General features: G+C 44.1%; 1 protein-coding gene across 1 annotated transcript; it reads right to left on the bottom strand.

Moving 5' to 3' along the window:
• Positions 1-1,852: 1,852 nt before the first annotated feature.
• On the bottom strand, positions 1,853-7,914 carry LOC149751604 (uncharacterized). The gene is made up of 7 exons (XM_089926067.1): positions 7,657-7,914; positions 6,251-6,422; positions 6,100-6,149; positions 4,032-4,332; positions 3,291-3,479; positions 3,016-3,198; positions 1,853-2,288 (listed from the first exon to the last, which is right to left on the bottom strand). Exons 1-7 carry the CDS (start codon positions 7,836-7,838, stop codon positions 2,043-2,045), a joined length of 1,323 nt encoding a protein of 440 aa, XP_089782193.1. The 5' UTR covers positions 7,839-7,914; the 3' UTR covers positions 1,853-2,042.
• Positions 7,915-17,560: the final 9,646 nt, after the last annotated feature.

Genomic DNA, 17,560 nt, shown 5'->3' with positions numbered 1-17,560 from the left:
CTCATGTTCTAATTTAGGATTGACATTCTGATTTGGAGACGACAATTTTTAAGAGATGGCACTACTGAGCATTAAAAGAAATTTATTTGAGGAACATAGAGAAGAGGAATATTTTTGCCACTGAACATATATTTTCTGCTATTCAATAAATGATATTTGCTTTGGATGAAAGCATCTGAATGACAAACGACGAACTGGGATAACAAATGGTGCAACAGCAGATTCCTGGAACCCAAAAGGAGACCAACATACACTAAGAATATGAGACAGCTAAAATAGCGAAATGATACATGATCCTTAAGCATTTCAAGCATAAGATTCAACGACCCAAAAGTTCTAGAGAGGCCTTCAACACCCTTAGGCTCTGTTAAAAATGGCCATCTAATAGCCACTTCTTTTGCATCTCTACGGTTCCAAGATTTTCAATTTGATGGTTGATGCCTCTAGCCCCTCATTAGATAGTAGAAGGCCACATCTGCAGCCGAGCTTGATAAGATCTCATAAGGTGAGGGAGTTGATGAATAGGATATCATCTCCTTTATGGTTAATTTCTTCCAGCTTTAGAATTTTTAGTTTCTTCTTTATGGTTAACGAAGGAATGATTTTGTGAAGCCAGCTGAGGAGGTTTCAGTGCGTGCAAGAATTATGAGATCACTTTGGTAACTAGGATGGTAGCTGAGGAGCTGACATTAGAGCTTGAGGAACTTTCAGCATCATGATGGAGTTGCTTGAGAGATGAAATTTAGGAGTTGCATCAATTAGGTTTCCAACCTATAAGTCCCAATAATGGAACCAAAGGTACTGTTTGAATTTGAAATGGGAGGGTTAGGTAAGTAACAGATGGTTGAGAGAAGATCTCTAGGGATGAGCAGGCTAGGATTGGTAAAGCAAGGATTATAGCATAGACTCTATAGGAAAGGAAGTGGATCCAGCACTTTGGTGCAATCATGGATGGTGCCAATGGGTTCCACAACCTAGTTGAGCTGCCTCTGGGTTACGCCCTCCACACCTTAGGTTACGCCTCTCTGAAGAGCTACTTCTGAATCAGTTCAAGTGGTGTCTTCATAACCCACAAGACCGAACCAGAACTCCCAATCACTACCATTCTTATCAGGTTGGTTTTGTACATTAGTAAGCAGAGAACCTCTGCTTCTTTCAATTTTAATTATTTCAATCTGTGTTTAACTTTATCATGTTTTCTGCATCATTTTAAACATTACTACCATGCAAGATTTTTCAATTGTTTTCCCATTTTACCTTTGAAATCCTACAGTACTAACACAAAATAATTGGTACAGAAAAATTGGTACAAAGATAATCCATTCACCTTTTCTGAAATCTTCGTACCACTAATTGATCCACTTGCTTGGCCAAATTGGTGTGCACTTTGTTGATCGAAGTCTATGAAAAGAGAAACTTCTCTTTTGGATTTCCCAAATTCTTCTACATTTTATTCCAATCTCAGCAGTACAGAAAAAACCTATATCTGAACTATTTAATTCTCTCCACTTTTAGCATGATTTATGATCTATGATCAATACAACTCCCTTGGAGCTCTATCTGGACAGGTCATAGGATAAGTAACCAAATTGAACCACAAAATTCTTATGATGATTTGGTTTCATGGGATTTAAAATCTATTACATTCCTAAAACTATTAAAAGCTTTAAAATTACTTCAGAAGCATCAAACTACTGTGCCGATTGGCTGCATTTGAATATCTAGTAGAATGCAATAAATCATGAACCTAATTTTTTCTGGAAAGGATGTAGGTGAAGGAAGGTGGCACTGGGTGAAGGATTGCTGGCTACCAATTCATTGCCTTGAGATCTTCGCTGGTTTCGATCCCCTCTGAAAATTCATGGCTCTAAATTGGTGCTATTACTTGCTATGTAGTATCCTCAGAAACCATATATTCGCAGCCTGCCTAGTACACATAAAGCAGACGACATCTTACAACAAGGAACAATTTACAAGTTAAAAAACCAACCCAGCTTTATTTAGGACGGCTGATAGCTGGGAACTGAAACACTAGCTTCCACCTACAGACCGACCACCTTGAGGGAATCGCACTTTTTTTGCAGGCTAACAAGCAAGCTGTCGAAACTCTTCCTGAAGGAGTCGACACCTTCAACTTCAAGCTGAGACCCAACCTTGTTCCAGTCAATGCCCAACTTCTCGAGCGCACTATAGATACCCTCAGCCTCTGACAGATTTGAGTCAATGGTCCTTGAGACGGTGCCATGGTCAATGAAGGCTTGCAGAGCTTGATCAGGCATGGTGGAAACCTGAAAGCATAGAAGATCAAACATGTGCATAATTTAGTCAGCCATGCTCTCTGAAGTCCATTACTTTTTTGAGGGGATCTAAAGTACATAAATACCAGATTGAATTAACTAGGCTTTGAATATACCAGAATGTGAAACCTGCATGCTCAAATACTGGCTTTTTACATGATCTTTGACAAAAAAAATAAAATTAAATAATAATATTCTATCTAAAAATTAAAATAATGATATGATCGCATCTAGTTTTGGTGGCAAAACCATTTTGGGATCCAAGTTATCCACATTTTGAGTAAAAAGTCAAGGCCTAGGTTGAACCTGAATGCCATCTTACCATTGCCTGTGTGGCTGAAAGAACTACTAAATAGTTAGCAGATGTGATACTACAAATTGGTACTGATTTGCCTGAATTGCTTTAGTAAATAGATGAACTCCATGGAAATTACTAATTTCCTAATGCTTTCTTTCCAAGTCGATAATATTCAGTCCTCTAAGTTAGGTTACTGTTCATAGCATTCAGGTGCACCATAAAAAAAATATATATGAGTACTCATGTGACAAGTAAATCTGGCTATGCTGAATCATACTAGTATGCAGATTAAAACACACACAAAAAATAAGAGAAGAAAAAAGCTAGTCTATATATAAAACAGCCTCTTTTTCTATTATGCATGTTCTGAAACTTCTAAAAGAAATTATAATCGAATGAGTAAGAAATATTGAGGCTCACCGTGTCAGGTCCAATGAGAGGATCCACATACAGAGTGTCAGGATATGCAGGATTCTTAACACCGGTTGATGCCCACAACAATCTTTGCTTCTTAGCACCTTTCTTTGCCAAGGCCTCCCATCTTGGACCAGAAAATTTCTTTTGATAGAGCTTATATGCCAAAGCAGCTTGAGCCACTGCAGCCTAAAGCAGTTTTAAAATAAAACCATGATCAGACTTCTAGCATTTCCATGTTTCCAAATGAACATAGGTCATAAGGCATTTTATATTTTTACCTTGCCTCGGAGATCAAGAGCTTCAGGTGTCCCAATTTCTTCAAGCATCTTATCCATAAGGGTGTCCACACGGCTGACAAAAAAAGAAGCTACACTGGTAATTCTAGATAGGTCATCGTGCCCAGAAGACTCAAGGCCATCCAAATAAGCATCAATGACCGCTTCATATCTTGATAGCGAGAAGATCAGCTGTCATCAGTAATACATACTAATCAATCATATGAGCAACATACGACACTAAGGTTAAATGCAAAGGAGTTCACTGATAAATCAAAATAGAATAGCTAGATTTCCATTGGGAGATGACATTTAGATCAAAATCAAAAGAAAAATACAATTGAAAGACATTACATTAAGCACATCAATAGAAAGAAAATGAACACCAAAAAAAAAAAACTGTGCACAATTGATGGGTGGTCAGAACTTCCAGCAAGAAAGAAGGCAGAGTTAAGATGGGCAAGGAAACAGAAGTTTTCTTGGTGACACTGGTAGAAAACTTTCTCTATTAAGTCTCACATTCTATCCACGTCCTTTTAGAAAGAAACATCTGTCTCACAGATTTAAGCATCAGATCAATACAAATGACGATGATCTTAATACAAAGATAAAATCATGTAGACATTTGATTACTAAATAGGGCATGACTCAACTATATATTCTACAAGTGCACACAATACATTCTAAAATTTTAATCCTAATCGCCAATAAGCAGGCAAGAGAAGCGTAAGCAATGGAACTTACTGTAACATTGACACTTATACCATTTGAGATTACTTCTTTAACTGAAGGAACACATTCTGCAGTAGCTGGGATCTTTATGTAGACATTGGGACGATTAACCACTTTGTGCAACCATTTTGCAGCTTCAATAGTTTCATTGGTATCATTTGCAAGTCTAGGAGAGACTTCAACAGATACATAACCATCACCGCCATCTGTTTGTTCATAAATAGGTTCAAAAAGCTTGCATGCATCTTGAATATCGTTTATAACAAGCTCCCAGTAAATGCTTTCTATGTCTTTTCCAGCTGTAACAAGCTGCCTGAAATCATCATGAATTCATAGATTATCACATAGAAGACATTACTTTAAACTGACTAAGACGTACATGTTCCAAAAAACAGTAATTTCATACCTGAGAAGGTCTCAAGCAGTGAACTTTTTAATAAAGATTTAAAGGTATGGAAATAAAAATAATAAAAGTTCACTGTAACCTATGTTTTATCAAAAGTACTTTTCTTCCTGGTTCCCAAATCTCATGAAGCAGTTATGTATCTCTGCGAGGAGACACCTCTTCCTTTTTTTTCTTTTTTCTTTTTTGCCAGAGATTTTTTTTTCTTTTTTTTTTTTTTTTTGTGTGTGTGTGTGTATGTGTGTGAAGGTAGGGTATGTGTCCTTTTTTGCAAAGATATTACACTGTTAGGAAGACGTGGAATTATCAAAATAAGAAAAGACACAGGTGACCTAAGATAAAATACATTCACCAAATTATGTTTGCAATATCCAACATTTGTTGTGAAGCACCTTCATTCAGAGAAATCCATCAAATCGGGCATGAAGGTTTGCATTCTAAAAGCAAGAAGGCTGATGTTAGTATGCAACATTGATATGAAAAAGGGTTAGACTACGTTAATTGTGAAATGCGACTAATTTAATTGGAGCATGTCTTTTATATTTTTTGTTGTGATATGTTTTCACACTGACTTTCAAGAAATCCAACCCTATTCTTTTAAGATATTGTCTCCTGGGTCCTGACTACCAAATAATAGAAAATCAAAAGTACTTGCCAATCAGGATAAAATACATGATGGCCAAAAACTAAATTATGCTCCCAACATCCAACATATGTCATCCAGCACCTTCGTTGAGAGAGATCCATCACATTGGACATGAACGATTGCATTCTAAAAGCAAGAAGGCTAATGATGGTTTGAAACATTGACATGGAGAAGGTTTAGACTACATCAATAGAGAAATGTGACTATTCCATAAGAGGATGTCTTTTTTTTTTGAAGGGTCTTAAGAGGATATGTTTTATCTTTTTCTTGCGATGCAGTTTCACATTGACAGACTTTCAAGAAATCCAACCTTATTCTTTTAAAATTATGTCTTCTGAGCCCCAACTACCAATTGATAGAAAACCAAAAGTGCCTGCCCTGCCAAGCATGATATAATATATGATGGCCAAAAAAAAAAACTTTTGATCATAACATTCTGTCCCAAGGCCAGCCTAGCATGGTCCACACATCTCCTAACCGCCGTCAACTGAACGATAAGACAAGCACGATAAGCAACGTGATGAATAATTTTAGTACTAACGAGAAATTACAAATAATATCTCTGTCTTTGTAAGAAATAGCAATGTTATTGTACTCATTATCTGGTGTTTTTTGTTAGTCATTCTTTGTCGAAGGGAAATGAGGAATTGTTAGAGGAAAAACAGTTGCTGTGCAGCACTTTTGCATAGTAAATGCTTTCTAGAGAATATTCTGCACAAAAGATGAGAAAGCATGAACTAAATAATCCCTATGAAGAGTGAACTATTCTACCAATTAATAAAAAAAAACAATGCTATGTTTTCAGCAGTGCATAAGCGATGCTGAAAATCCAGCAATTGCTGCTGACTGTCATAAAGATAATATACATATGCCCATTATTTCTGCAGCAGTGTTTGGTTTAGCATTAAAAATAAACACTAAAAGTTTGAGGTAACAAAACATCAAAAATTGATGCATAAAGAAAATCTGCACTAGATGATGTGGTATGAATGGAGAATTAACAAAGTGGAGCTAGACAGATAGTTAGCTACCTAAATTGTTCGTCATAGGCACTGGATGATGAAATTGCTTTCTGGAAAATCTGCAACAGCATTACACAGAGCGGATAATCAGATTTGAAGGCTAAAGATTAAAAATGTTGAAAAAAGGCTTTTTTAACTTTCAACATATAAGAAAAGTTACCGTAGGATTGCTGGTAACTCCTCGAACTCCACTCGCAATGAGTGGAACCAGATCTGTTACTGGGCGGCAAAGATTATCATACCATGGAGATTGCCCTTGTTGCTCATAAAGGTCATGGAGTGCTGTTCTCTTTGCTGGAGCACCATTTCCATCTTGTTCGGAACATCTCACACTGGAATATAGAGTTGACAGAAAAAATCTCCATAAAGTGCCAACTCAGAAAGTCAGAATAAAAGTTAAAAATTAGACAATGGAAAACCTCACGCACATTATGGTGCATACACAGTCATGCATACTCTTGCAGATGTATCTGTATGCATACACATACACATGCATAGAATGCATGCATCCATGCGTGTATTACGAACACAAGATTTCAAACTCCTTTGGGTATTCTGGAAAATTTACCCACTTCAAGGTGTTGAATTGAGTTTTGCCTGGCCCCAAATATCTTAAAATGCCATTCTTATTAGATAGCTCTTTCTCTCTACATCTTTTCACCTATTAGAGCATTCTACATCAATATAAGCTGACTAATCTTTTTAAGAGTTCTAGAACCAATGCAATACCTCTACCTTTTTAAAAAAATAATAACAAATGAGAGTTTTATCTTAAAATTCTATTCTCAATACATAGTTCTTTCTCTCTACATCGTTTCATCTATTTGAGCATTCTACATCTATATAAGCTGACTAATCCTTTTAAGAGTTCTAGATCCAATGCAATACCTCTACTTTTTTAAAAAAAATAATATTCTTGCGTGCTAATTTTCGAATAGTTTGTCTCCATGTGTTTCAAACTCCTTTTGCGTTATGGGAGTCACGTTTAGGCTCTTAGTGCGACCCCCCAATGTGGGGCTCAAGTTTAATGATCATATTTTGGGAGAAAAAAAAAAGGAAAGCTCAAATTTTAGAGAGAGAGAGAGAGATTTCAGATTGAGGACAAGAAACAAAGAAAAAAAAATGCTCTGTTAATAACTTACCAACATAGCTTAGGTTAATTCAGATTCCTTTGACAGAACAATACATAGAACCATGCACAAAAATGAAACTTTCAGCAAAACTATATATATGATATTTTAACTTTAAATGGTCAAGTTGCAATCATAAACCTAATCCAAGTCTTTTACAAAACAGAAATCAAACCAACCAAACTCAAGCTCTTCAGTTTCTCAACCATTGTAACTAGACTGCCTCGACCAATCAGAAGAACAAAATAGCAAAAGCTCATCAACATTATAAATAAAAAAATATAATTTTCTAATAAAAAAGGAGCGACCTTTCAGAATCTTTGAATTGATCTACTGTTCAAACAATGAATTGAAACCTACAGATCAAGAACTAAAACAATCAAAACATAGAGGGAGAGAATTGAGAAAGAAAGATGGAGGGATAATAGAAGCATACACCAATGAGCTCCTCTCCACACGATCTCTTTGAATCGAGAGGCGGAGAGGCGAGACTCGATTCCGAATCGGAGCCCCGGTGCGGAAGTTGAGTGAGAGTTTCGGCTCGGATCGGAGGGCGGAAGAGGAGCGGAAAGAAGCGGCGGCGAGGTTACCGTTTGAGAGCTTAGAGATCGAAGCCATAGAGAGAGAGAGAGAGAGAGAGAGAGAGAGAGAATTTATGGATTACGATTAGATAATTTGAAGTAAAGACTAATTAAAGACGAAGGGAAGAAGGGTTACTTACAGGGGTGAAAGTCGTCTGATGTCCGGACCCATTGAATCGGGTGTAAATTTTAGCATCCAATAATATGCTTATTCATATTCATATCTATATTCAATAAAAATAAATAAATATAAATATAAATAAATAACTATCCAATATACATTCAAATATTTATTTTTATTTATAATTTTATTTAATATATAGTAATCATATTTTTTTAAAAAAATAAATGACCATGTTAAAATTATATTAAATTAATTTATTTTTTATTTATAACATTGTATTAAATTAATTTATCTTTTATTTAATATTTTTTATTTATACTTTGAGATTCGATTTGTATCCATATCTGTTGAAAATAAATATAAATATAAATATAAATTTTTACATATAACTAACATTCATATTCGCATTTGTATTCATCAAACAAAATAATTACATATATAAATATAATGATATTTGATCCAATTTTATTCCTAATTAGTTAAGGCCTGACGTCCAAGTGAAGAGAGTCGGAGGAGGAGAACATGGGTAATATCGAAATAGAAATATTTTGATAGGTTGGTGGTGGTCTAAAGAGTAGTTTTTTTGAATTAAAATGATTAAATTACCCATAACTCTTTATTGAGTTACAATGTTATCTTTAATTTATGTGGAAAATATTTAAGTAGTGGCCAAGTATAACTTTATCTAAATAGCTGTTTTTGACGAGGTTATACCTAAGTTTTCTACTATTAGGATCTATAAAGGTTGCTTAAATACTATATTTAGACTATTTAAATTATTGTCAAGGAACAATTCTATCTGATAATTGAATTATTGAAAATGAAATATATATTGTTTTTTTTAAAAGATGTTATTAATTGTATGAGAGAAACAACCAAAATATAACTTAGTAGTTGTGCTTTCTCCTCCATAAAAAACAGGTTCCGCATGGATTATACATTGACTTGGTTTACTTCAAATATATATATATATATATATATAGAAGAGATGTGTTTGACTCTATTTAAGAATTGCTTTTTTCAATAAATTAATACTAAAAAAATAATTTTTTTTGGTTAGAATAGTATTTGTTATATTAATAAGATGCTCCGCACCATCGGAACTTTTCTCAGCCATCGGATCGGCCGCTCTTCCCTTTCACTCTGGATTGTAGTTCATCCCTCATGGAGATCGCTCCCTCGCTCGTGTACTTGAGCCCGTTCTATTCGATACTGCTTTCTTTACTCGACTTCTGATCCGGAAGTCACCTTTTCTTCTCCTTGGGCAGTACTTCCCACCAAGATTGATCCGTTTGGATCTTAGTCCATGATGGCCTTTTTATTGATTTTGACGATTGGATCTCTCTATGAATGGAAAAAGAAGATTGGAACAAGCAATTGAGAGAAGATCTATAATTTTTAAATGATTTAATTGATATTCCAAGAAGTTAGAGAAAAAAAGAAAGAAAGATGGATTTGGATACTTGGAAACTATTTTTTCCTTTTTCTAATTTAATATTTGAAATTTCTAATTTTTTATTTAAATTATATAAAAATTATGGAATAAGTAAACTAGCAGTAGCCATCACCAGGAAGTCAGTTTCAAATTTAAGCATCCTGGGTGGTTGGGGATCACAATCATTAGTAATATGGATGGTGCAAATTGCAAAGCCTGTAAATTAGTGATCGGATTGAGACGGTCTTTTGAGCCATATAGCAGCGGAATTAAAAGTTGGGGAAGGCACAGCACCACCGTCCCTCAAAGTGGAGCTCCGGAATGTCGTTTTCCGAAGGAAATCCCAGCTACGTCAGATGAGGCTGCCCCCCACGCTCTCCTTATAAGACGTCACAGCGCCGAGTGAGATGGCTCTTCATCTCGGGAAGAGATCATTTCCCTTGGGGTTTTCTGTCTAAGCCTTGGAGTGAAGGGACGTCTCCTCGCGAACTATGAAGAAGTTTTCCAATGGGATTTGGAGTCTAAAATGTGATTTCTCTCGGAAACGAACCTAAATTCAGGGAGGATCTTTGTTATATCCATCATCCTGTGATTGCTTTGAGAGCTGTGCGGTGCATGATCCAACTGTGGATGGGAGCGAAGGAAGCTGAATCCTTCTATTTTTTGAGAGAAAGCAAGGAGGGGCGTCCGAGTCGACATTGTCCAAGCTTAAATTCTTTGAGATGCACCATCCCTACTTGGTCTCCGGACAGGAAGCTTAAATTCTTTGGATGTTCTCTCCTGCCATGTATTTCACTTATACATATGCTTTAGTAAACGTATGACTTCATGTTTAATTCCAAATAATAACTCAGGAAGAAAAAGTATATAACTTGAATCAAAGAGTTCGTTTATCAAACTCACACCAAACAATTATAAAATTGATGCAATTACAGATGCTCCCCTCCATTAAAGAAACTGATAAGCAATAATCATCAGTCTTTTTCTACCAAAAAACAAAAAAAAAATCATCAGCCTTCCCAATCAAAACCAGTAACTTCTGAATTGAAGATCCAGTGAAGGATACTAATGGTCCTGCCGAAAGTCAAGCTAAAAAGAAGAATATGATATAAACATAAATCGAAACCTATACCTCGTATATCCATGCACTTATACTGACATTAATGCACTTATACTGACTTATACTGACAAATATTATATAGAGAATCATACCACAACATTCAAAACACAGAATTTAGCTCTATCAAAAGAAATTTTCTGGTCCAAGATGGGAGGCCTTGGTAAAGAAAGGTGCTAAGAAGCAAAGATTGTTGTGGGCATCAACCGGTGTTAAGAATCCTGCGTATCCTGACACTCTGTATGTGGATCCTCTCATTGGACCTGACACGGTGAGCCTCAATATTTCTTACTCATTCGATTATAATTTCTCTTAGAAGTTTCAGAACATGCATAATAGAAAAAGAGGCTGTTTTATATATAGACTAGCTTTTTTCTTCTCCCTTTTTTTGTGTGTTTTAATCTGCATGCTAGTATGATTCAGCATAGCCAGATTTACTTGTCACATGAGTACTCATATATATATTTTTTTTATGGTGCACCTGAATGCTATGAACAGTAACCTAACTTAGAGGACTGAATATTATCGACTTGGAAAGAAAGCATTAGGAAATTAGTAATTTCCATGGAGTTCATCTATTTACTAAAGCAATTCAGGCAAATCAGTACCAATTTGTAGTATCACATCTGCTAACTATTTAGTATTTCTTTCAGCCACACAGGCAATGGTAAGATGGCATTCAGGTTCCACCTAGGCCTGACTTTTTACTCAAAATGTGGATAACTTGCGTCTGGAAATGGTTTTGCCACCAAAACTAGATGCTATCATATCATTATTTTAATTTTAGATAGAATATTATTATTAATGGCCCACAGCCGCGGAGGTGGAGCAGTTGAGCCGCCGTTTCCCGTAAGTCCTGACACTACCGGAGGAACCCATAGCGGCGGCTCGGCTGGAGTGGGACAAGCGGGCAGCCATGGTTCGCAGCCTTGGCCGCCGCGTTCCGGCGGAATAGGTGGCCAAGGATGTGGCTTCCCGGGGCAAGTTAAAGGAGGTGGTGATCGTCCCATTAGCGGACGACTACCTAGCTCTGCGTTTCCGGTCGACAGCGGACCGGGACCGGGCTCTTAATGAGGGACCGTGGGTGGTGGCGGGGCAGCTCCTCGCCATGGCCCCTTGGGTCCCAGATTTTGAGCCAGGGGAGGAGGCCGTGACAACGGTAACGGTGTGGCTTCGCCTTCCTCGCCTGCCGCCGGAGTATTGGTTGACGTCGACCATCCTCAACATTGCAGCCCGGGCAGGCCGGCCGATTGCGGTGGATGGGGTCACCGAGCAACAACGGGCGATGGGGTTCGCCAGGTGAAGGTGGCGGTCAACGCAACCGCACCCCTTAAACCGGGGGTTCTGATCCAGGGGAAGATGAAGGTGCGATGGAAGCCCTTCGTCTTCGAAAATGTGCCGGTCCTCCGCCCCCGGTGTGGGCAGATGGGTCACTTGGAGGCGGCGTGCCGTTTTCCGGTGACCCCCCGACCAGAGGAGGGCCGGCCCTCAGTGGTGGTGGACCCGGGGGGCTGGCCTGTTTCGCCGCCTCCCAGTGCCGGGGTGGAGACCCAAGGGCCAGTTTATGGCCCTTGGATGGTGGCGACACGGCGGACACCCCCGCCGCGAGAAAATCGACCACCTCGGCCGAGGGAGACGACTGGGCCCGAACCAGGGCCTGAGTCGGCCTCGACTCGGCCGCCATCTTCGGCGGCTCGCCCGGAGACGACCGAGCCTGATCTGGGGCCTGAGTCGCCCAAGCTCGACCGACATCACCGGCTGCTCGCCCGACCCTACCGGTGTCCCCGGCGGACACTGACGGTTGGCAAAAGCCGGCGAAAGTCGCCCGTCGCCGTTCGTCGCAGGCTGGTGGGGGGAACGATCCGCACCTGGAAGCCCTCGCCCCTCTCTGGGTTGACTCGGTCGACGATCTCGACGAGGCCGCGTCGGAGGACCCGGAGTCAAGCGCGAGTCACGAGCTGGGGGGAGTCCAGATCCCAGTCGAGCTGACCCGAGGCCCAGCGAACCGAGCGAAGCCCGCGCCCACACCAACAAGCGGCCCAGGCCGCCTGCGGGCCTCGGCCCGCTACAGGGCCCAGGCAGGGTGGCCCAGCCGGCTACTGCTGGGCCGGCCGAAGGGCCAGCGCTAGGTAAATGGGCCGGTGGTCACGGCCCAAGGCGCGCCGCGCGTCGGGAGCACGTCGCGCGCCGAGGGCGCGCCGTGCGCCGTGGTCAAGCTGCACGCTCGGGGCGCACAGGCTGCGCAGGCCCAGCCGGGGCCGCGGGGGGATGACACAACAGGGCCGCGGGCCCTGGTTCAAAAGCAGGGCCCGCGAGCCCTTACCTTGGGGGCCCACAAGCCCAGTCAGCCTCTGGTCTGGGGGCCTAGGTCTAGCGGGACTTGCAGGCCCAGGGAGATTTGATCTTGGACCCCGGGGCGTTAGCAGGCCCTTCCCTTTCCAGTATAGGCCACCTTGTCAGGGATGGATTCCGAGCGGGGGACCCCCCTGCCTGCAAGTCAAACCCTCCTCACGTGGGACATGTTGGGAGAGCTGGGGCCGTCGGACGTACATGAGGGCCTTGGGAGAGGCCCAGATGGGGTCTTCCGGTTTGGCTCTCCGACTCTAGCCTTGGGTGAGCAGTTGGAGGCTGCCCTCGGTGGGTGCGAGGCCAGGGGCCATCTTGGGTCACACTTGGAGGGTCCGGCCGAGCCACTGACGCCACGAGAGGGTGCGGTAGGGGTGCCGCCCAGAGGGGCACCCCATGAGGGACTCACGCACGCAGGTGGCAGTGGCAACTGCTCCATGGGCAGAGCTATGGCTGGCAGGGCAGATGGGGACCACCCAGCTGTCGTACGATGCGTTAGGGTGGCAGTCATGTGTGTCGCATCCGGTGTATGCGATAAGGTTGAGCAGCAGGGCGGCCTAGGCCGCCAGTTTGAGGCAGCTCTCGAGGCCCAGGGGGAGGATGAGTCTAAGGCCGACCACACGGATTGTGATCCATGAAGATTCTAGCATGGAATTGTAAGGGGGCAGCCAAGCCATCTTTCATGTCTTCCTTTAAGCGGCTAGTGTAGGTCCACTGTCCAGAGATCTGTTTTCTTTGTGAGACAAGGTTATCTGGCGATGGGCTCGGCCGACTGAGGCGCACTTGAGGAGGAACTGGGAGACCTATGCAGTCGAATCCCAAAGGCTGTCTGGTGGCTTTTTGGTCTTGTGGAGGCGAGGGGTGACGACGATTGATGTTTTCCACAACTGCTCTCAACAGGTAGTTATGATTATATCGGAACATGACGCTGATCCGTGGGTGCTGTGCGGTGTGTACGCGAGCACGGATCACAGGGTTAGGAGAGCCCTCTGGCAGGAGATCACCAACCTGGCCGCCTAGGGTATCCCGATGATGATAGTTGGTGACTTCAATTGTATCTAGAGTGCGAGTGACAAGAGGGGAGGTGCAGTATTCACGGATAGAGTGGATAGGAGAGAGTTTCGCGACTTTGTATCGCGAAACGGCTGGGTGGACTTAGGTTTCTCGAGACCACGACTTTTCTGGTGCAACAATCAATCCGGCAGTGCTAGAATTTGGGAGCAATTAGATAGGGCCTTTGCGTCCCCAGACTGGATCCTTCGATTTCCTACCTGCTGAGTGAGTCATCTACCCCGGATTGCATCAGACCACTGTCCCTTGCTGATCTCCACGTCATCGGGACCTTGTCATCACAGCCCCTTTCGCTTTGAGAAGATTTAGCTATCGTACCCCCAGTCTTGGGATATTGTCCGCGATGCGTGGCGTGTCCCGTTGCGGGGGGATGCAATGCAACGGAGCTCGCGCAAACTCGAGATGACCAAGAGGCGACTTCGCCGTTGGAATTGCGAGGTTGTGGGCAACATTTTTCGGAGATTGGAGGGCATGGAGACTGCGATTGCTGAGTTGCAGAGGAAAGAAGACCTAGGAGGCGAGCTCCCAATGGATGACATGGTCGACCTTCGGGGGCTTCTAGCGACCCACTACTCATTATTACGGCAGCATAAGATCTTCTAGCGACGGAAATCTCGGGTCCAGTGGGTAAGCGAGGGTGATCGTAATACTAGGTTCTTTCATCGGATGACGGTTATCCGGAGACAGCGGAGCATGATCCACTCATTGCGAGATAGGTCTGGCTGCCGAGTGGATGGTGAGCCTGCCGTCAGACAGGTCTTACTTGATGTTTTTTTGCGCCAAATGGACGGAGGATGGAGACTCTGATGATGGTGACCACCTTCCGAGGGCAGATGTGGGTATTGATGATGACGAGAATACGACCCTGGTCCGACCAGTGTCGGCACAGGAGGTGCAGGAGGCAGTCTGGGCTCTGGAAGCAGACAAGGCTCCGAGACCTGACGGGTTTCCCCCTTTCTTTTTTCGAAAGTACTGGGGTATCATTCGGGGAGCGGTGGTTGAGGCTGTGCAGTGCTTCTTCACCCAAACAGCCATGCCTGACGATTGGAAGGCCACCTTCATCGCGCTCATTTCGAAGCATCAGGAAACGGTAGAGCCTGGTCACTTTAGGCCCATCAGTTTGTGCACAACCTTGTACAAGGTTGTGGCAAGAATAATGGTGGGCAGGATGAAGCCCCTATTGTCGGGCATCATCAGCCAAGAGCAGGGGGCTTTTGTAGCTGGGAGGAACATCTCCCACAATGTTATGTTGGCCCAGGAGATGATGTGGGATCTTCAGCGAGCAACGAAGCGGTGCCACTTGATGGCAGTCAAGCTGGATATGAAGAGGGCTTATGACAGGATTAGATGGAGCTTTCTTCGGAGGGCACTGCAGGCTTACAACTTCCACAAGCGATGGATTGGATGGGTCATGAGGTGTGTCCGGAGACCAAAGTTCTCTATCTTGGTCAACGGCACACCGTCAGTTTTCTTCGAGTCCACCATGGGGCTGCGTCAGGGATGTCCCTTATCTCCTTACTTATTCATTATCTGTTCTGACATCCTGTCCCGTGCTTTGCAGGGTGTGTGCACCAGCCGAGAGCTGGAGGCCTATGTTCCAGCACCGGGGGCTGGACCTATTTCTCACTTGCTCTTTGCTAACGATTGTCTTCTCCTGACCAGGGCGCAGGTTTCTGATGCACGGGTCCTTCGCAGGATGCTGGCGGGTTACTGTGCGGCGTCCGGACAGAGAGTGAACTTCCTGAAGTCAGCTATTCAGTTCAGCCCTAGCATGGAGAGCAGAGTCAAACAGGTGATCCGGAGGATTCTGCAGATACTAGAGCAGGAGGGGACACTGATCTACCTGGAAGTACCTATCACAGGCCAGAGACTACGGGTGGCAGAGTGCTCGGGGTTGGTACAGCAGATCCAGAGCAGGTTGGGGGGATGGAGGGCGTCATCTCTATCCATGATGGGGAGATTGACACTGGTCAGATCGGTGTTAGGGTCCATGCCGGTATATCTCATGGCCAACACTGTGGTACCAAAGACGACTCTGTTGAGGATTGAGCATCTTCTCCGAAGCTTCTTGTGGGGGTCTCACGGTGGAAGCCATGGGGTACATCTGGTGGCCTGGGAGCAGGTCTGCCTTCCCATCAGCAAGGGCGGTCTGGGAGTGCAGTTCCTCCTGGAGAGGCGCAAGGCTTTTATTGCTCGGCACGCAGCTCGCTTCTTGTTGGAGCCACACGGGCTCTGGAGTCGGGTGATGGCAGCCAGATATGGTCGAGGGGGTTCAGAGATGGCATGGAGTGGCCGTCGAATCTCCTTCATGTGGTGCGAGATTGGAAGATACTTGCCGACTATGTCGGCAAACACCAGGTGGTTGATGGGCGATGGACGGAGCATCGATATGATTGGTGATCCGTGGGTGGATAGCACTTCTTTGAGATGCTGACCGACCATGGTGGATACTGAGGCAGCAGAGGAGCTCCGGATGTGGGACCTCCTAGCACTAGGAAGGGCAGAGTGGGACGAGGCCAGACTACGACAGTTGTTCGGGGTACACCTTGCTGAGAGGATCCAGTCCCTCCCAGTACCAGGATGTGAGGGGCCAGACGTCAGGGTTTGGGGCACCTAATACAGGGCCAGTGTCAGACTGGGAGACCTATCCCGGGTTATTCAGCGGAAGCATGAGCGAGGGTCGGACTGCACCTGAATCTGGAGGTCCGGGCTCCACCCAAGAGCAGCACTTTTTTTATGGAAAGTGACGTGGGACCGCCTACCGACGAGAGCAGTGCTGAGCAGGCGTGGTTTGGGTATCCCTGCGGAGTGCGGGGCTTGCGGTGCAGAGCATTCAATGGACCATGTGCTATTCCAGTGCACATGGACGAGGTCGACATGGCAGTGGACAGGGATCCCGGAGGCTTGGCGTGAGAGGCGACTCTTCCTACAGATGATACGACAATGGTTGGCTAGTCCTTGGACATGTCAGGAGGCCATTAGAGCGACTTGCACAGCCCATCAGATCTGGCTGGCAAGGAACGCTCGCACCTTCGGCGAGCGCAGTATGTCGCCGAGGTTTGTTGCGGAGTCCGCTCGAGCACTGGCGATGGAGTCCAAACCCACCATCCCTTCAGATATATCCTTAATAGCTCAGGCAGCTCCTCGGACACCTGAGGTTCCTTCTCTGCTCAGGCAGCTCCTCGGACGGTGTTTTTCACCTGAAAGCCCCCACCCTCGAGCTTCCTCAAGGTCAACTTGGAAGGATCGGTGCTGAATAGAGGTACGCGAGGCAGGGCAGGCTTTGTTATGTGGGACCCTCACTCAAGGGTAGTGGCAGCATGCGGTTACCAGTTTATGACACATTAGTTCCGGGGGCGGAGTTACGAGCTGCCTGGGCAGGTCTTCGCCATGCGCGGCAGGTGCTGCGGGCCAACTCGATCATCCTGGAGGGCAATTCGGCTACGGTCATTGGGTTGATTCGGAGGGGTCCGAGTGGTGAGAGCACAGACCACCACCTGATCCGAGACATTGAGATGATGGTGAGAGATGATGTGGCCTTCGAGGCCAGGCATGTATTCAGAGAGGCCAACGGGACGGCTGACTAGGTAGCTGCCTACGCAGCCCACCACTCAGGATATGTCCTGTGGTCAGGAGAGGGGGAGCTGCCACTGGCACTCCACGAGC

The sequence above is a fragment of the Phoenix dactylifera genome, chromosome 11, assembly GCF_051530095.1.
Source record: "Phoenix dactylifera cultivar Ajwa chromosome 11, Ajwa_hap1_PhDact_Kaust_v1.1, whole genome shotgun sequence".
In the NCBI taxonomy this organism is placed as follows: domain Eukaryota; kingdom Viridiplantae; phylum Streptophyta; class Magnoliopsida; order Arecales; family Arecaceae; genus Phoenix; species Phoenix dactylifera.
This window is presented reverse-complemented; position numbering and strand designations above follow the sequence as displayed.

Coding starts and splice junctions, on each gene's coding strand:
- LOC149751604 (XM_089926067.1), bottom strand. CDS start 7,838: ATGGCTTCGATCTCTAAGCTCTCAAACGGTAACCTCGCCGCCGCTTCT. Junction 6,150..6,250: donor GAGTTACCAGCAATCCTACG/GTAACTTTTCTT, acceptor ATGCTGTTGCAG/ATTTTCCAGAAAGCAATTTC. Junction 2,289..3,015: donor CTCTCATTGGACCTGACACG/GTGAGCCTCAAT, acceptor CTATGCTTTCAG/GTTTCCACCATGCCTGATCA.